The sequence below is a fragment of the Pipistrellus hanaki genome (assembly GCF_964339955.1).
Source record: "Pipistrellus hanaki genome assembly, chromosome: 8".
Classification (NCBI taxonomy): domain Eukaryota; kingdom Metazoa; phylum Chordata; class Mammalia; order Chiroptera; family Vespertilionidae; genus Pipistrellus; species Pipistrellus hanaki.
The window spans coordinates 16,847,077-16,867,902 of NC_140510.1; the positions used below are offsets into that span (position 1 = coordinate 16,847,077).

Consider the following 20,826-nt stretch of genomic DNA (forward strand, 5'->3'; position numbering starts at 1 on the left):
ACCTTGGCTATTCCTCATCAAAAGTGACTAGAAACTGACCAAACCCGTGGGGTCTTTCTGGGAAACTACTTTGGTCCACGATTAAGGGATTCTTTGTGAAGGACTCCCCTGAGGAGGTGGAAACAGTTCCGTGTCTCCTTTCACACAGAGCAAGCATCTGAGTGGCTTCCCTGAAACTGTGGATGCACAGGGGTGCCCTAGTCTTGTGCCATGAATAAGACATATGGCACATCATCTGTTCCCTCTTGCTTAATATTATTTGGGAAATTTAACTTTAGAGCATGTAATCCCTCTGTTTGGAAATGCTCATTGACGGAGCCAGAGTTGCAGCCCTGGAGCTCTTCTGTCATCTGGAATATCCTCGTTAGATTCTGGGCTTCTGTTGGCCAGATGAGGGTACATAAAATACCCAGTTTCCTCCTGAACAGAGAAGCCACTGCACTTGAGTGCATTCTTGTAGTGTATCTCTTGCCCCCATGCTGAGGAGATCTGAAAGCTGGCAGAATGCCAGGGACAGAGGAGGTCCAGGTGAAAGTAACACAGCGTGGTTAAGGTAACACAGTGTGTGTGTGACAAAGTCGTACACATTCAGTTTACAGAACACCCTTGTAATGATGAACTGTCTCTGCCCTACCCTGTCGTCACTCAGACCGGAAGCATGCTATTGGATCTCAATACGTCTGTCCATCAGAATGTCACAGGAGATCAGTGCACAGGAAACAAGAAAAATGTTGCTTTGGACAGAACAAAAAATTGTTTTGCATTTCCAAATGTGTTTCCTGCATTTCTAACTATTGCGATGAGGAAACATTGCCAAGAAACTGTGTGGTATTTGCTTAAGCTTCATTCTAAAATGGTGCAGCTTTGGAGAGTTAGCCTGGAGTGTTTGCTTCGTGTGCACTGAGGTATTCCAGTGCCAGCAGGGCAGAAGGGATGGTGCAAATTGTTATTCAGATATAATTAAACCTGGGTCACATTCAAACCCATTAAGCAAGAGCCTCAAATCCTTTTAATTAATGGGTTCAGATTGGTTGGCCTGAGGAGCTAATTAAATTTTTCCAGGATTTTCTATTTAGATAGACAAGTATTGTGCTTCCCATATTTTCTCCGAAGTTGTTTGCAGTTTGGAGTTGATGACGGGGCCGGCCCTCTATGGTAGGACTGGTTCAGGAAATGCCGAGTTCCAGGCTCAGATTAAACCCACCTGCATGGAACTTTCATCTTCCAGCACCTTTCTTCTCCAGCCTCGGGGCTGGGAGCTCTTGGCCAGATAGAGGTCATCTTTCCCCTGGACAGCTGGTATCTCCTCCCCGAATCACATGGAGAGGGCAGGCCACAGAAATCAAGGCCTCAAGCATGGTAACCCTGGGTTCTTCATGTTTAACAGAGTTGAGGTGTCTTAGGCCCAAAACTTCTCCATTTTCTTCCATTTCTCCTGCTGCTATTAGGCATGCACATACTCCAGCCACACCCGGTACACAGAAATCCTCTCCGATAAATCTCACTCTGCTAGCGACAGAATGAGAATAAGATCCAGAAAAGAGGCTTCCAGTGGCAGAGGAGCACCTGATATCCTGCAGCTCCAGGCGCCTGCATCCATGTTCCCCCCACCTCCAGTGGTTCTGCCTGAGAGATAGGACTCAGCCTACTGGCTTCTCAAAACCTCCTTTCTCTTTCACACTCCCCACCCCCGTGCCTTCATGGATGTTTCTGACAGTATAGCCAGCCTTCTCAAGGTTTGAAGGAAATGAGAGGTTATTCCTTCAAACAACGAAATGATTAAGTGCCCTGCTTTGTGCAAAAGAACATAATAGTTATAGGATGGGGGGATCTTTCCTGAGCTGAGAAGTAGAGATTTTAGTTTCTTGCCACTGAAAAATCCCTGTGGTGCTACATGACTCTCCAGTTTGGGGAGCCTGGGCCATGCTCAGTGTTCAGCCCTGGAGTCGCGTGCCCACCACATACATTCTGTGTTTTCCGGCATTGCCCAGGGCACCCGGTAGCCTGAACTCAGGGCTCTCTAGGCAGAAGCGTTCTAAATAACTGTTCGATGAAAGCAGCTGCCATGGAAGGATGGCTGGGAAAGGAGAATCCAGCCCTGTCGGTTCTGCAGCACCCTCCCTTCCCTCCTGGTCCTGGCGGCATACGTGTCCTCAGTGTGATAGCAGGAGACGATGCCCTGGGGCCCCATTGTCCTTTGTCCCTTGCTGACCTCTGGAGACAGTGACTACAGAACTGGTTCCTGGTGTGGGTAGGGAGAGCACACAGGTCACCAAGCCCAGACTTGGACCTGCCTGGCAGTCACTGCAGCTCTGCGGCCCTGGGAAATACCCCATTGCCATGAAGCGCAGGGAGGCATTTCTGTGAGATGTTTCATTTCTGCATCCAGGAGTCAGCACCCAGACCTGCAAGTCCCTTTTGTCACCCTCTCTCAGCTGAGGTTGCTGCATGGACACAGAAGGTGTGTTTTTGCTGCCATCTATGGTCTGCTGTGGGAAGCATGCAGTTTGCTTGCTGGATATGGAAGCAGCCTTGTCCAGTTAACAGCTTGGCACCCTCTCCACATGAGAAAATAAAAACCAAGATGTTGGTGTCCCGACGTGAAAACCCCATTATGAAAACCTGTGTTTACTGACTTGTCATCATTTTAAAGCAGCTCCATTTGAACTGTAATCAAACTAGCAAGTGACCTTGCTGTCCCCCTGCCCAGTGGCCCTGAAAGGGCCTGTTGTTCCTTTAGCTCAGTGAAGAAACCTTCTGTTTAGTTAAGCAAGTAAGTGTTTTTCCAATCATGCCTGCTGGTGAGTTACAGAACGATTATTGTTGGGTCTTGTTTTTGTTTTTTTGTTTTTTAATGCCTCCATTTTCCTACCCCCTCAACTGCCTGTCCCAATGCTTCTTTACTTTTTTAGCAAAGGAAACTATGAGGACCCACACAGCTCAGGAGCCCGGAATGTGCCCGGTACTGCTGTCAACTGACCTCCCTTCGCCCCGTCTCCCAAGGCCTGGGAGTCTTCCAGACTTTGTGGGGCTTCCTCACAAGACTAGAGCACAAATAACCCTTCTGGGGCAGGGACACCAGTTCTGATTGCTGTGTTTATATGTGGTGTGCTTTTGTGTCTTACAGTTGTTTGTGGGCCTTGGGTTCCCCTATGAGGGCCCAGCTCCCCTGGAGGCCATCGCAAATGGATGTGCTTTTCTGAATCCCAAGTTCAACCCACCCAAAAGCAGCAAAAACACAGACTTTTTCATTGGCAAGCCAACTTTGAGAGAGGTAAGCATCTCTTAAAATCTTTCTACTGTTAATAACATGGTAATAGCTGTGTGTTGAGTACTAAGCCCATGAAAGCTCGCAGCCTTGGATGGTAGGTGCTACCAACTTCATTGAACATAGGTGGGTGGGAGGAGGGAGTCGAAGGGCTCAGAGATGAAGCACATGATGGCATCCCATAGCTAGGTGGTGGCACAGCCAGGATTTGAATCCATTTCTGCTCCTCCATAAAGTGGATTTTTTCTCATTCCTCCCCAACTCTATCTTAATGCAGATACCTCCAGCTGAATGAGCTGAACTCTGATTTTCTGAGTGGTCTATTATGAAATAAGGAAGTCAGCTGGTTAGCAGGTATTTTTGACGGACCTACTCTCTACAGTGAGCTGTGAGGAATAAAAAGTGGCCTGCAGATCCTTGAAAAACCTTCAGCCTTGAGAAATAGGATGCATCTGGGTGACCAAAGTGATGTATCTGGTGTGTTAACCCACCATCAGAGGTGCCACCCTGAGAAGCAGTCCAGCCATTGCCCCAGCTGTTTGCAGAAGCTTTATTCACAGGTGGGGAAAGTCTGATAAGGCCTGCAAAATCATTTGGTCTGACTGCCAAGGCATCAGAAGTGAGTTAATTAAATGTTTAACCAAATATAGCAGGCTAATTTTTAAGTTGGTAATTCTGTATGGCCTGAGAATGATGTTATAAAAATCCAAATGGCCCTTGGCAGAGAAAAGGTTCCCCACCCTTGCTTTATTGTAAGTGCCTTCAGAGATCCTCTTGAAAATCCACAGTGGGTGATGAGTCACCATTGGAGGCAGTCAGGTTTTATTTGGGGCAATAAACAGAAGTCTTATAGACTATGTGAGTGGCTAAGCTGGGTGTTGATGCAACTGGTTCTAAACAGGTGTGTGCAAGAAGCCATGGGATTGATTTTCTATTATTCTGATGTAATCCGTAAGTGGCCATGTGGACTGCTGGCGAGGAGGAAGCCTGAGCATTGGTGTCACTGCCGTGTCCTTGTCCTTTAGGGCCTTCTCCTAGGATAATCTGCTGGGCAGCACTCCCCTGACATAGCAGCAAATCACAGCACTGCTAAAGCATTCAGTGTGCAATGCTGCCACTTCTGATCATTTCTGGGTCAATTCTTCTGACCCCCAATACTACTTAAAATGCATTTTTCATGATTATTATGTAATGATCAGCGATCTTACCAGTTCACGGAGTTGATTATTTTGATAATTTTTTCTTCTGACCCACGAAATCATTGCTGAAATGCCAAAGGAGATGAAGGAAGAGCAACAAGATCTGAAGATTATCCTAAAAAAGATGAACCTGTGGCCCAGATAACCTAGGACAAGGCCTCTGTGTGTGTGTGTGTGTGTGTGTGTGCTTGCTTTCTTTTTCCTTCTGCTAGTTCAGTACATTTGAGTCATTCGTTCTGGGGATTGGTTTCTTTTTGGAAGGTCATTCCTCAGCAACACTCACGCACACCTGTGTGCCAGGTGCTGTGGGAATGCAGTCTTTGGAAAGGGTTGAAAAGATGCTCCCAAAGGTGAGAACATCTGGATTTAGGAGTCTCTGCTTTGGCATGTGACTCACTTCTTCAGAACTTTGGCATTTGGGGTAGAAAATAAGAGCTAATAAATGTTCCCTATTTTTTTAATTTAGAAGAAGGAAATATCAGAAGTTATATTTCTGCCCATGTGTATAATTATTTGTTAAGTTTTAAAAATATTTTTGTGATAAAATATACATTTTAAAACTGACTCTTTTAAGATTTTGATGTGTACAATTCCCTGGCATTAAGTACATTCACAGTATTGTCCAACCATCACTACTCATTATTTCCAGAACTTACCATCCCAAACAGGACCTCTGTTCCAAATTAAGCAGTAGCTTCCTATTCTCCCCTCTGCACAGCCTCAGGTAAACTCTATTCCCTCTGTCTCTATAAACTGACATATTCTAGATACCGAATGTAAGAAGAATTATACAGTATTTGTCCTTCTGTGACTGGTACATGTCACTTAGCATAATGTTTTCAAGGTTTATTCATGTTGAAGCATGTGTCAGAATCACTTTTTTGTTGTTCTTAATCCTTACCTGAGGATATTTTTTTGCCATTGATTCTTAGAGAGAATGGAAAGAAAGGGGAGAGACAGAGAGAGAAACATTAATTGGTTGCCTACTGCACTCGCTGTAATTGGGGCCAGAGTTCAAGCCTACAACTGAGGTACTTGCCTTGACCAGAATTGAACCCACAATCCTTCAGTTCATGGGCCGACATTCTGACCACTGAGCCAAATCGGCTGGGGTGGAATCATTTCCTTTTAAGACTGACTAATATTCTATTGTAAGGTAATACCACACTTTATTTTCCCATTCTTGGGTTTTTTACTTTTTGTCTGTTGTGAACAACACTGCTCTGAACACTGCAAATACAAGTATTTGCTGGAGTCCTTGTTTTTACTTCTTTGGGGTGCATACCTACAAGTTGAATTGTTGGAATTTACCTTTTTCTTATTTTGAAGTAATTTTAGTTTTAACGAAAAGTTACAAAAATTGCAGAGTTTGGGTTATATCCTTCATTTAGTTTCCTCTAATGGTAACACATTACAAAACCATTGTACAATTATCAAAACTAAGAAATTAACCTTGGGACCATAGCATTATCTAAACCACAAACTTTATATGGATTTCACCAGATTTTCCAGTAATATTCTTTCTGTGTTCCAGGATCTAATCCAGGATCTCACATTACATTTAACTGTCATGTCTCCTTAGCTCCCCCTATCTGTGATAGTGCTTCAGTCTTTCATTACCATCTAGACCTTGACATTTTGGAGGAATATAAGTCAGGTTTTTGTAACTATCCCTCAATTTGGATTTGGCTGATGTATTGTCATGATTAGTATAAGGGTTACACATATTTGCAATAATACCACAGAAGTGATTATGCCTTTTCTAGTGTATCAGATCAGGGGTGCATCTTATCACAGTGATGCTAACCTTGATCACTTGGTTAAGGTAGTAACTATATCAAGTAATAGTAACTATAAAGTTGCTGTTTGTCTTTAAATTGGGGAAATACTCTGAGACTGCAAGTATCTTGTTCTCCTACTTATCCTATATAATAAAAGGCTAATATGCAAATCAACTGAACAGCAGAACGATTAGTCGCTATGATGTGCACTGACCACCAGAGGGCAGATACTCAGTGCAGGAGCTGCCCCCTGGTGGTCTGTGCACTCCTACAGGGGGAGCACCACGGCGGTGGCAGGAACCTCTCCCTCCTTTGCGGCAGTGCTAAGGATGTCCGACTGACGGCTTAGGCCTATCCCCCTGCGGTCCTAAGGCATCAGTTGGACATCCCCCAAGGGCTCCTGGACTGTGAGAGGGTGCAGGCTGAGCTGAGCGCCCCCCCCCCCCATGCATGAATTTCATGCACTGGGTCTTCAGTTTATTACAATTTATCTAAATTTTTTATGATCCTCACCCTAGGATATGGTTTTTACTGACTTTAGAGAAAGGAAGAGAGAGAGAGGGAGAGGCAGAGGCAGAGGCAGAGGCAGAGGGAGAGGGAGAGGGAGAGGGAGAGGGAGAGGGAGAGGGAGAGGGAGAGGGAGAGGGAGAGGGAGAGGGAGAGGGAGAGGGAGAGGGAGAGGGAGAGGCAGAAGGAGAGGGAGAGGGAGAGGGAGAGGAAGAGAGAGAGAGAGAGAGAGAGAGAGAGAGAGAGAGAGAGAGAGAGAGAGAGAGAGTGTTGAGAGGTTGCCTCCCATATATACCCTAACCAGAGATTAAACCCGGTATGTGCTCTGACCGGGAACCAAACCCCCAACCTTTTGATGTACTGGACGATGCTCTAACCAACTGAGCCACCCAGCCAAGGCTTGCCATTTATTTTTACCATGTAGCAACTATTTTGCTTGTAGCAACTATTACTGTAGTGCTCTAATGGTGATTTTCTTTTCCCTCATCATGATTTCTTTTTAATGCGTCAAAAGCAAAGAAACCCATTTCTTTTCTTATCGCAGTTTTTATAGAAAAGGCTTTGAGAAATGATTGATCTTAGACTGTGTTGACAACTAGCACCTTTTTATTAGCGATAATTCTAAAGATTTTGATGCTACTTTGTTACAAATGAGTACTTTCCCCTGAAAATAAACAAAAACAAATGTAGGACAATTAAATACAGTCTATTTTCCCCAGTGAATTATGTAATAGTCCAGAAACCAGATTAGCAGTATGAAGTTATTGAGAAAAGCATGTTCATTATTTTCTGTCAGGTGTCACCATTTAGTAATTTGCTTTTTGATGAGATCATGGAGGGTTCATTCTTCATTACTTAAAAGGAGACAGGCCTTGGAGCTGTACCTAGATATTTGGTTCCCCTTGGCCTTTCAGAGATGAGACTGGTTATAATGGCTCTGTGGGACCTTTCAGTGGTCACTCAGCAGGTGACCCTCACACTGGTGACTCCATTGGTCCTGGCTCTTAGGGAGGCCCGGATGCAGAAGGTCAGTGCACGGTGCCCTACAGGTACCAGTCACTGCATTTGGGGGAATTTATTAAGACACATTTCCTGTTTTCTAGGAGCTCAGAATTTGATATGGAAGAGTGATAAGACAGATGCATAATCAACGGAAATGTATAAAAGTATAGTTAAGTCAGTGAAGGTAGGAAGCTCCCTTGGAGCTGTGCCAGGTGGAGGGTTAACTGAGGAGGGTAGGGGGAGCTGTGCTTTATAGGGGAAGAAGGAGAGTGGGGGATCAAGCCTCAGGGGCATGAATGCTGACAGTTGGAAGGAAATCCAGGGTCACTTTATTTTATGCAGAAGGGCAGTTTCCATCTGCCACCTAGCTCCTCCTGTTAGAGACTCTCAGCCCAGAGAGCAGATTGGAGCCAGCACTGTCACATGGTCTTGAGAGGAACCAGTGTGAACTTCACCTCATGGCCCTGCAGGCCACCTCACTCTGTCCCTTTTTATAACCTGTTTCCCAATTAAAAGCATCTTCGATTAGGGAAATTCTGCACAAAAGCCACAGAATTTCCCTAATCGAAGATGCTTTTAATTGGGAAACAGGTTATCAATAATTCTACAGATTTCTAAGGAGAAAAAAAATCCCTAGAAATTACCAAACCCCCACCCCCATAGAAAATTTTTAACTGAGGTGTGTATAATTGCATAGCTATTTTTTGTGCCCATGCTAGTTTCAAGTTAAGCAACAATTGATCCACATAAATTACATATTTATTGCTTCTTTGCCTTCATTCGAAGAAAATAAAATGTCTAGATTTTTCTGTTTTTATTTTTTAATTTTTTTAAAAATATATTTTATTGGTTTTGTACAGAGAGGAAGGGAGAGAGATAGAAAGCTAGAAACATCGATGAGAGAGAGTCATCGATCAGCTGCCTCTTGCACACCCCCTACTGGGGATATGCCCACGACCAAGGTACATGCCCTTGACCGGAATCGAACCCCGGTCCCTTCAGTCCCCAAGCCGACGCTCTATTCATTAAGCCAAACCGGTCTCGGCTAGATTCTTCTGTTTTTAGAAAACAAAAAAGCTTTGTCTTTATTTTTTGCATTGGACCAATTTTTAAAACCATATGTGCATTGAGGAGAAATAGTTCCAAAATGTCGGAAATAATGTGGTCGGTTCAAGGTATACTTTAAATGTAGTATAAATTGGATTTTTATCTTTATATTGGGAAACATATTAGTAGGTTCTTGATCATTTTTATGACATTTTGTAAACCATTAGGATTCCTAGCTTCAGGGTGTGTTATTTTTCTTTATTTTTTTGTGAGTTTTTTTCCCCCCCTCATAAAGGGAACTCATGTCCTCCTTGGAGATTTAATAGCTGCTCTGAAGTAATGTCTCACATTTAATAACATTTTCATTACTTTTACAAACTGTACTCCAGTAAATTTACTGATTGATATACAAGGAAATAACTCAGATCAGACTGGTTCTCAATAAATTAACAAGAAGGAACATAACATTCATAGAGGGAATAATGAATCACAAAATGCCTTACTCCTAAAACTAAGTAACCCTCAATAAATGTAAATGCATAAGATTATAATGGCTCTGCATTTTGTATTTTACAAGTACTTAGCACAGCCTTGTAAATAAGTGGGGCCAGCAAAGGGCAGGGAAAGAATGCTGAAGGGTGAGTGGCTAACTGGTGGCCCATGTGGCAGCCTTACCTCCCCTGCTTCCAGTGTAAGGATCCGTTATGTAGTTGTTCTGGGCCACAAAATGAATATGGTGTGATATTATGCTCACTGTCAGAAAAGGTCTAATACAGATATAAATTCAGTCTGGGATTTTTTTTAGGTTGGCAAGTTTTAAGAGAGTGATTGAAAGACTGGATTTTGTTTGATCTTTGTCTTAAAAACCCAATAACATCTTTTAATATTATCGCTTTCCTTCCTGTGGAAAGCCAGTAAGTTGTTGAAGGGTCTAAATTTGAATTTGCTCAGCCACTTTGTAGCTGCAGTTGTATCCACCTCTAGACCTCAGAATCCTTCTGGATACACGGGAAACCTGAGAACTGATCCATGTCAAGCAGTGAGCTCGGTGCCTGGCCCAGCCAGGCTTCATCCACATGTACTAAACTACAGTATGTGCTGAAAGAGGCAAATGGTATTTCCATAGCTCCAAGCCTGTGGCATTCTATGGGTTCTACTCCTCACCAGGAATCTGAGCAGCAGAGGAGGGTTGGTGTTGGGGGGAGGGGAACTGAGCAAGGTAGTAAGGGGCTCAACTCCGCAGAGGAGGTGAGTGAAGTCCAGAGCACCTGCACCGAGGGCACCAGGGAGGGCCTGGGGCTGAGACTCTGGCCACCCTCAGTAGCTCATGCACACCATCTGTGTGGCAGGATACAAATAATGGTGAGAGGCGCAGGTTCAATCCTGTCCTCTGAGCATATGGGAGTCAGAACCTAAGCAAGGGGCCAGTCACAATTTGATGCAAAAAAAGACTTTCTTTCATGCCACTGAAGCAACATGGCTTTTCGGTTTTCCATTTGTCTTTCGTTCTATTGCTGTGGCACCCATTTTCCTTTCTTTAAAATCTTTCCCATTGCTTGTAAATGATCGGAAATTGTTTGCTGAGCAATGTTTAATCTTTCTGCAAGTTGTTTTTGAGTTTGACACGCATCTTCATCCAATAATGCTTGTAGTTGTTGGTCTTCAAACTTTTTTGGTTGAGCTGACGTTCTTTGTCTTTCACATAGAAATCATCAGGTTTAAAGCATTTAAACCATCATTCACAAGTATCTTGAGATGGACCATATTCACTATAAGCTTCCCAAAGTATATGATAACTTTTTCTTCAAAATAATGAATTAAAACTTCCCTCAAATGCTCTTTTTTTTTTTTGCACCAAACTTGACATTTTTTAAGTCTAAATATATCTATGATGTTAACACCTTCAGAAAATTTGACATATGAAGCTTTGAAGCTTGCTGTCAATACAACAAAATAGCATACATAGCAAATCGCATATATCTCAACATATGTGTAACTCCATCTAGTGAAAAAACCCCACATTATTAACTGGTACACCTAGTATATTACAGCTGTGCCGGAGGGACTATTTGAATCCACAGGAAAAGCCTGCAGGGCAAGTGAGCGCTGTGCAGGGAGTGACCTCTGCCTTGCTCACAGCATCCTGGTCTCACCTTCCCATTAAGGGTGGCACCCCCAGGCTTCGTGAGAACTGAAAATGCTCCCACAAATGCCCAGAATTCCCCCTTCACACCATAACCTTAAATGGAAACAATAAAGCAGAAAACTCATTAGAGGGGTAAGTTTAGCTGTCTTGAAGAATGGACTCTTTAAGATCTGAGAATGACCAGTGCTCATACTGGGTTTCTCGGGCCACCCTTTCTTCTCAAAACAAAGCCCTCTTTGGAGTAAACACTGGCCTTACCTTGCTTTTCTGAATCCACATTGTCTTCATAAAAATAGTCTTTATTGATATGCTAATGATTACTCCTGAAACCATCTCAAATCCCCTGATTTTCTGGCAGCATTAGTTCTGTCACCTTCACTCATCTCCTGTGACTTTAAGGCCTTGTTGTAATTTTCCTGTGTTTACCTGTCTATCCTAACCATTGTCTTTTAACTCAGACAGGTTTGATCTGGGTGATTTTGGGGCTGCAATATGATGAAGGGTAGTAAACCTTCATTATTTCTTGGTGCAATATTGGGGTTTGAAGTCACTATGACATCCTCCATGCCTCCTGCTTATGACATGCCAGCTCTTCATTCCAAGTGGGATTCGAGATGCAGAGCCATCACTGGGTCTCACCGCCTCTGGTAAGGCCATGGCCAACATGCCACCCATCCCAGGGCCTCCAGCAGCCCCTCCAAAGTCCTGGGGTCCCATCTCAAAGGGTCCCTGGGCATCTGCCTTTTAAAGCATTCACATGAACCTGTTAGGCAGCCAGGCAGGCACTCACTCAGTTGCCTTATCTGTACCTGTTAATGCCTTGCCTACACATCCAGATGGTTTTGGGTGGGCCCGAGAAATATCCCACTAGCTCAGTGGTTTATTGTTTCCTACTGATAGTTTATTAGGAGGTTCTGATGGCCGAGGAAGGGCAGAACAAGTATCTTGTTACTTGTGCAAGTGCAATTTGGTACCATAAAAAACCTAACACCTCACCTAGCACAGAAGGTTTTTTTTAAAGTGTGTGAGACTGAGGTTTTGTCTTTTCTTTTTTAGCTGACATCTCAGCATCCATATGCTGAAGTTTTCATCGGCCGGCCACACGTCTGGACTGTTGACCTTGACAATCAGAAGGAAGTGGAGGATGCAGTGAAAGCAATTCTAAGTCAGAAGGTTGTTTCTTTTATTTCATTCCTCCTCTGCTCCCCCACATTTGTAATGTGAACTGAAAATAGGCACTTTGAGTAATGAGAACATTTCCGTATCAGCTTAACTCTGGAATCAGAAAATAGCCAAGCCATAGGAGGTGGCCTGGGGACTTCATGGGTGTTCTGTGAAGTGGAAACAGAGCTGGTGTCCACATATGTGTGGTTCTGCAAATCCTGTGACAGGACTTCTGGTCCCAGACACAGAAATAGGAGCTTGAATTATAGGACTTGCTTAGTGACCTAATTATGAAGCTCTCACAAAGACCCAAAAAAATAGACTTGCTCTTCTACAAAAACAGTGAGGATAAGGAAATACTGGCACATGTTTTTGATATAGCATCTATTTATTTGGCTTTTCTACCTAAACATTTTCTAGAATTTTATAAAAGTAACTAACATCTCTGGACTCTCTTGATCAATTCAGCAGACATTTATTAAGTCCCTACTGCACACTCAGTGCCCTGTGAGCCACTCTAGGGCAGGGGTCTTCAAACTACGGCCTGCGGGCCACATGCGGCCCGCAGAGGAGTCTGATCCGGCCCGCCAGGTTTTTTGGGCAGTGAGCGCAGCCGAGGAGTTACAGTAGAAATTACTAGTTCATATAGTCCGGCCCTCCAGCTCTCTGAGGGACCGTGATCTGGCCCCCACTTTAAAAAGTTTGAGGACCCTGCTCTAGGGGATGCCCGCTTCCATGAATATTGTTGAGGCTGGCTGCCTGCCTGCAGGAAGCTTCCACCACATAGGAAATGGTTAAGTTAGCTTCTCCCAGGACTATCTTGGACTCTGTCAGATGTACCCTTCCCTTGCACTCATCCTTTCAGAGCGCTTTTTCCTGTTGTAATTTTTAAAGAGAAGCTTTATGGGCATGGTTAAGAAAGACTGTAATCAGATAGCTGGGATTTGGGTCCCAGCTCTACCACATACAGCAGCATCCCCTCAGGCAGTTACTTAGCCTTCGAGTGTCAGTTTCTTTATCTTTGTTGTAGTTTGATATTATGTACTTTAGAGTACAGTTGTGAAGATTTAGTGAATATAAAGAGCTTAAATGCAGTCTGCCACTTGGTATGCGGTTGGTTAATATTATTAACTCAATATTAGTATCTATACTAATAAGAGAGAAATATGGTAATTGACCATCACTCTGCAATGCCCACAGCCAATCAGGTGGATATGCAAATTAGCAGGACAAAGATGGCAGTGGCCATGGAGCCAGCTGGAGCAGGAAAGAAGCTTGGGTTGCCCCCAGCAATGGAGGAAGCCAAGCTTCCCGCCCACCTGGGCTGGCTGCCGAAAGAGGGGTCTGTGGGCAGCAGCCACAGAGCACACCAGAGCGAGCGGGAGGCTTGGGTTGCCCAGCTGGCTGGCTAGGGTGGGGCCTGGAAATGGCCCTCAGCCTGAAAATGGCCCTTAGCCCCTTACCCAGGCTGGCCACGCCCCCATGGGGTGAGGGTCCCCACTGGGGGGCATGACCAGCATGCAAACAGCCATCTGCCCCTCACCCAGGCTGGCCAGGCACCCCAGCGGGGACCCCCACCCTGAAGGGGGTGTGGTCAGCCTGAAAACAGTCCTCAGCCTCTTACCCAGGCTGGCCATGCCCCCCAGTGAGGACCCTCACCCCATGGGGGTGTGGCTGGTCTTCAAACTCCCCATCCCCCCAGTGAGGACCCCCACCCTAATGGGAGCGTGCCTGGCCTGAAAATCATCCTTGCCTAGGCCGCCCTGCCCGGAAGGGAACCCCTACCCTGATCTGGGACACCCTTTAGTGCAAACCAGCCAGCTCCCACCCGTGCACCAGGCCTCTATCTATACTGATAAAAGAGTAATATGCTAATTAGACTGGGAGACCTTCCAGGAGACCTTCCGAATGTCTTTCTGGACAAAGCCATGGTGGCAGGGCTGAAGTAGAGGCCGTTAAGGGCCAAGAGGGGAGGGTGGTTGTGGATGATCAGGCTAGTCGGGGAACAGTTGGGGGCGAACAGGCCAGTGGGGGGAAGGCAGTTGGGGTGAGCAGGCCAGCAAGCAGAGTGGTTAGGTGCAATCAGGCAGGAAGGCAAGTGAGCAGTTAGGAGCCAGCAGTCCCGGATTGTGAGAGGGATGTCTGACTGCCAGTTTATAAGCCAGCAGTCGAACATCCCCCGAGGGGTCTGAGATTGGAGAGGGTGCAGGCTGGGCTGAGGGGAACCCCCCTCTCCATGTACAAATTTCATGCACCAGGCCACTAGTTACATATATAATAATATACTGTCCTTATCTTTGTCATTGTTAGTCTGGATTTCCATTAGACTCTAAGAAACATGAAAGCAGTGACTATATCTGTCTCACTTTTATATTCTCAAAACCCAGCATAGTGATTTACCTGGTGGATGGAGAGAGGGAGGAATAGATGTGTGCAGAATATGTTTGCGCCCAAAACAGTGTGTAAATGATTGAGGAGTGTAAGTGTAGAGAGACTTCTGGAAAGTGCAGCACATTAAAAGCCTCAGCAGAAAGGCATGCCCATGGGGATGGAAGGTTTTCCTTCTTTCTTGAATCTCCAGGTAACTTAGTAAATTTGTTTTCTGGGATTGCCATACAAAGAACCACAAACCCAGTGACTTAAACCACAGAAATTTACTTCCTCACGATTTTAGAGGCTAGATATTGGCACGTCCATGGTCCCTTCAGAGCCCCAGTAGAGGACCCTTCCTTGTGTCTTCCACCTTCTGGTGGCTCAGGTGTTCCTTGTCTTCAGCTGCTACACTTGAACCTCTATCTTAGTCATCACATGGCAGTCTCCCTGTGTGTGTGTGTGTGTGTGTGTGTGTGTATGTCTTCTCTACTTCTTAAAAGGACATCAGTCATATGGGTTAGGGCCCATCAAATCCAGGTTTGACCTCAACTTGATTATATCTACAAAGACCCTGTTTCCAAATAAGATCACATTCATGGGTACTGGGAGGTAGGACTTCATTATATATTTTCGGGAACTCCATGCAACCCACATACTTATTTAAGTGCACATCTCCTTTAAGAGGAGTAATTTAAAAGATAATATAGAGGCAGAAAATCTTAGATCATGGAGTCCTTCTTTTGTCAAACAAAAGTCAAAGGGGAATGAATGTCTGCTACATAAGGCAGGAGGCGTGGGTACTGAGTTCCATCTGCTCACTCCTACATGAGGCCAGTCCTGTTCACTCCATGAAACTTCAGTGTTCCATGTTATAGAACCCTGTTCAGCCTTTTTTATCTTATTCCAACCTATGTAGGCCACTTAAAAGGAAAACAAGTAATTATAATAGTAGCTGATACAGAGAGAACCTCTTTCTACACATGTAGAATCTTTCTGTATACCTTTATGAGCTTCATCCCATTCAATCCTTCTTCAGTTGAGAAGATTAAAATTTAAGGAAATCTTAATTTCCTTAAGATTAAGTAATTTACTCAAGATCACACAATTAGTAAGTAGTAAAACCTGGATAGACCCCTAGGTCTTTTAGATTAGTTTGTTAAGATTTAAAACAAAAGTCATTTAATGAAGTACAATAAAGGGAAAAATAAGGTAGGAAAGAGAGATGAAGTAAGGAATGAGATTAATGCCTAAACTATTATCTTTGAAACCCTTCCACTTGTTAGAAATGGATCAGAAATCTGGTGCCAGGCCTTCTCATCTAGAAACTACAAGATTTAAAATTATATGACAATCAAAAAAGCAAGAAAACATGACCCATCATTAAAATAGGAAACATGAATAAAACCAGACCTAGAGATAGCCCAAGAGTTGGAATTATCATACACCCCTTTAAAATGCTAAGATCGGTACATTTAATAGGCTTGATGAAAAAGGTGGGAAACATATATGAAGAGATGGGGAATTTCAGGAGGGAGCTGGAAACTTTTTAAAAGCCAAATGAGAAAATACTGGTACTGAAAACACAGATTCAGAAATGAATAACTCTTTCAGTGGGCTTATCATCGGACAGAGGAACATATCAATGAACTTGAAGACTTATCAGTAGAAATTATCCAAGTTGAAACTCGGAGAGGAGAAGGAGGGGAGATAATGGAAAGTTCCCAAAGCCAGCTGGAACCACACATTGTGACCAGCAGACATCCTTCCTGTGGCCATATGAGTAACAGCCCTCATTCCACCAAACAGGATGACCAAGAATAACTCCCACTCCTCCACAATGGCCCTACTTGGGTTTCTCTGTGACTGGATGTGATATCAGCATTCCCTTTCATTCCATCCCTCAAAGAGGCCTTGACTTGTCTCCAAAGGACTACCATGCACAAAGCAGACTGCCCCTCCCTCTTTCTCTCTCTCTCTCTCTCTCTCTCTCTCTCTCTCTCTCTCTCTCTCTCTCTCTCTCTCTCTCTTTCTCTTTCTCTCTATTTTTCTCTCTCTCTCTCTCTCTCTCTTTCTATTTCTCTCTATTTCTCTCTCTCTCTCTCTCTCTCTCTCTCTCTCTCTCTCTCTCTCTCTCTCTCTCACACACACACACACACACACACACACACACACCTCTCCAACCTGCCTAGCAGCTTCTACATGGGAGGCTTCCTAATGTTCTTCAGCCTCCAGGGTTCTGGAGAGCTTCACACACAGAGGCCCTGCTCCTGTCCACAGCAGGGTGGCTAGTGCAACTCAGGGTGGCAGAGATGGCTTATAAATACCATTTCTTTTCTTTATAGTAGAATAATTTGGCTTTGAATCTTTTAAAACAGTGAATTGGACCACAAAGCAATGAGTCAGCCTACCTTTGATTATCTGAGTTTGGTTGCTAGGAGGACACAGGAAGAGCCATTTTTCTGTATTGCATCAAGCCCTTTGAATTAATTCACTTCCATTTATAGAACGTTTCTGGAATTATCCATTGGTTGAGTAAATGACCCTTAAAAGAAAACATTTGCATTTGGTATGAAGGGCTAGGTACATCTGGGTTTGAAAGGACACAGCAAGCACAAAAGCTTGAGATGAGAAGACACAAAGGAAATCAGTTTTTCAAAGTGTTTTGAACTCTTTGGAAATGAATTATCTTGGCACAGAATGATGTCTATTCTTGTAGAATAATCATGCCCTGGTATTATAATACTTAACGCTGAGCCTCTTTTAGTTCTCTCTGGATGGATGTGGGCAAGGATGGTGAGATACAACCTGTCTTGTGTGACACACCATCTAGTTGTGTTTTTTAAGATATGTCATGAAATTAACAATCATGGTTGAAGATTTCAAAAGCAGTGTGTAAATCAGCGTGCACACACAAAAGGAAGAAGATGCCTTGAGACCAACTGCTTATGTGCTCACAGAAGGCTGTCTTCTTGGTCAGTTGTCCCATTTTGAGCTGGCCTCAGCTCATAGATGTTTTGTCCAGTTCCTCTACCCAGTAGACTCAAATATAGACTTAGACTTAAGAAGGCGATGGTGAAGCTGCCCTCTATTCCATTGTTGACAATGCTGTTGGTCTCTCTGAAGCTGTCACACACTAGATTAGGGGTGTCGAACTCAATCAGAGAAGGGGCCAAAATCTAAAATCGAGCCTAAATCGCGGGCCGAATGGTTTACTGAACAGTCATAAACTGACAGTGTCATAAACTGACAGCGGAGTGCAGTGATGACAGCGCGGTGCGGGCCACATTGCAAGGCCTGGTGGACTGGATTTGGCCCGCGGGCCTTGTGTTTGACACATGTGCACTAGATTGCTGATGGTTTTCTGCCAAGTGGAATTTCCTTTTTGGTTGGTGATGCTAGCTGGCTGCCCCTGGAAGCACAGGCTTCACAATGTCGGCACAAGCACTGTGCAGCAGAGGCCACACTCACATTTTGTCCCCTTCCCACAGGTGTCACATGATTGATCAGACTGCCTCCTCCACCCCAACAAAGCCCCTCTATGTCTCTGGCTAACCTTAAAGTCTGGCTTGTTAGCCTAGAGATTGCAAGGCTTTCTTGGAAATCCAGTGAACCTCTTCCCAGCCTTGTCTCCAAACTCCATGATCCTGGGCTTGACCCTCCTGCTGTTTTCTTTGTTGTCTAATCTCAATTACTCACTATGATGAAGATATCTTCCACATCTTGTCCTGCTAGAATTGTAGCTGACCTTAAAAGCCCAGCATGAGTTTAAGTCGGCTTCGGCCTTCCAGCCTCCCAGGACCCTCTACGTGAACTCTTTGTGGCACTCTGGTTTTTCACCACATGTCAGTCTCACTTACAAAAGTAGAACAATGCTTTTGTCACTGTGGTGGGGCTTTAAACCATAGGCCTTTCTCGGAGCAATGGGCATGCATTCATTCAGCAGATGTTTGAGTGCATGTTGAGTCCACACTGGTGCCACACTGCTCTGTACTGAGAGCAGCCATGGATGCTTCCCCAGGGGCTTACCTTCTAGAAGGGAATCTCCCCACCGTTTGCTGAATGCCTACTCAGTACTGGGCACTGAACTAATGCTTTACTCCCTTCTCCCCCTATATAATCTTCACCACAGCTTCGAAGAGGTAAGTTTTTCTCATCACTGTTTTTCACATGAAACCCGAGGCTCAGAGATGGAAGGTAATTGGCTCAGGGTCCCACAGTTAGTAAAGAGCAGTGAGTGTGTAAACCCAGGACTCTTGACTTCCAAGTTCATAGTCTAGCCCCTGACATAGGCATCGGCACTGAGGAGACTGTGTGTTCCCTGTTCTGTTTCTCCCTCTTTTGTGATACCGTGTTCTGTGTCTGCAGATCGAGCCGTACATGCCGTATGAGTTCACGTGTGAGGGGGTGCTACAGAGAATCAACGCCTTCATTGAGAAGCAGGTGAGGCTCTCTGGAAGTCCGTGTGTCTCCGTGTCCTGCTTCCCGTTACCCAGGAGGCCTTTCACGAATGGTTAAGGGTGCACCATGTTTCTGGGATCATTTCCCTGATTTGAAAGATTCCAGAGGCTGGATAATGGGTTTTTTGGAATACTGGAGCAGGCCCTATAGTGGTCACCCGAGAGTCAGTCTATCATTGGGGAAAAGAATGTTCTTTATGACAGTGGAGGTCAAATGAGAACTGAGAGAAGACACTGGATAGTCAAGATGAAAACCCGCTTGACCATCAGCCCTGCACCTGCCCACACTCCGAGAGACGTCATAAAGCCCTGATGGGGAGGGGACAATAAACAGCTCTCTGGGCCTGCCTGTGGTCATTCCTCACCCTAAGAAAGGCAAGGATGGGAGCCTGTGGTTCTAAGCATCCCTTTAATAAATGTCCTGTAATTCCAAATACATTAGGATTTCTCAGTGGTTTTCAAACATCTTTTAAAACAGGACCCCTTTTCAAGTGAAACTTTACATGAAACCTAAGTGATATAAAGCAGATAAAAGAAGAGCTCTCTGCACTGCAGGAGGGGTGGGGGAGGGTTCGTAAGTCCCACGACCCCATCAGAGTGTGGAAGCTGTGGCTCATGCTCGTGGAAGTAAAGGCCAAGCTTGTCATGGCCATCATTTATAACATTTTAATTCCTTAGGCTTCAAAAGCAGCATGGTGCTGAAAATAGACTGAGTCCCTGTGGGTAGCGGAGTATGAACTTCTTGACCAGAGTCCAGAAATAGGGGCTCCTCTTCAAGGGCAAAGCATAGTGCCTTGAGGTGATCAAGAAGGCTTTACACAATAGGGGTGAGGATTGTGCAGCCTCAAATGGAAACAGCACATTGAAAATGTAAGAGACAAAGATCACAGGCCCAATGTAGGCTTCAGAGAAACGATTTGGGTTGACAGGGCGGTGAGCAGTGGGCAGGCCTGTGCTGCTGCTGGAAGGGAGAGCTGGGAGCGGAGGCAGCAGAGTGGCAGTCTGGGCTTCTGATTTTCTGGGGGGACCCACGGATGGCACACTATGCAGCCAGCCATCTGGGCCTCCATTCCAGCACCACGACTTTCTGGTCCTGTGACTTAGGTGTGTTACTCAGCTTCTCCCTGCCTTAGTTTCCTCCCCTTTGAAATAAGATGGTAACAGAATAGCTAGGGCTGATGTGAGCCTTTAATGAACTAGTTCATGGGAAGTGCTTAGACCAGGGCTGGCACAGTGTTCAATAAATGCAAACCAGTATGCTGATTGCTCCTATATTATAGCATGTGTAATATTGTGTTATATTCTCACATAAGCTTGTTTTATTATTATAATGTTATACAGTATTACCCATCTGACTTCACCATGAAAGCTAAGCATTTGAATTATTATCCTTCAGTTTTTGTATGACACCTAAATTAAGAATGACAGTATAATCATCCTAACCCTCACAGCCTTTTACATACAGGCTCTATGCTATGTATGCCATGCTCACCATCTCATTTAATTCTCACGTAATCCTGGGAGGTGGCAGGAGTAGCCCCATTCTCTGGACACTCACATTAACAGGACTCAATCCTGGAATCAAGACAGATGCTGGGCCAATGGGAGCCCAGGCTGCACCCAAGGCATTGTGGGGCCAGGCCACAGCAGGTGGCCCAGAGCTGCACTGCCCATGTTCTCACCTCAAGGAGCGTGGGTCCTTCCTGAAGGGGGGCAGTGAGTTTAAAGACGGCTCTTACCAGTGGCAGGGGAGGCTTCCTGAGGTTCTACCAGGATCCCCGCTCCTGAACCCCACCTCCTCTTCTCCTGTCTTCACTTCCTCTCAGGGAAAAGGGCTATTCACCACCACGTGAAAAGACTCTTTATTTGAAGGCTTTTATTT

General features: G+C 44.8%; 1 protein-coding gene across 4 annotated transcripts in view; it reads left to right on the top strand.

The window, feature by feature from the left end:
- Positions 1-20,826, top strand: part of MGAT5 (alpha-1,6-mannosylglycoprotein 6-beta-N-acetylglucosaminyltransferase) — a 353,212-nt gene that overhangs the window by 312,618 nt on the left and 19,768 nt on the right. For all 4 annotated transcript variants that reach the window (XM_084892259.1, XM_084892260.1, XM_084892257.1 and 1 more), the window contains 3 exons: positions 3,128-3,274; positions 12,007-12,123; positions 18,853-18,927. In XM_084892259.1, the coding sequence (XP_084748385.1) occupies positions 3,128-3,274; positions 12,007-12,123; positions 18,853-18,927 (339 nt within the window). The remainder of the gene's footprint in view (positions 1-3,127; positions 3,275-12,006; positions 12,124-18,852; positions 18,928-20,826) is intronic.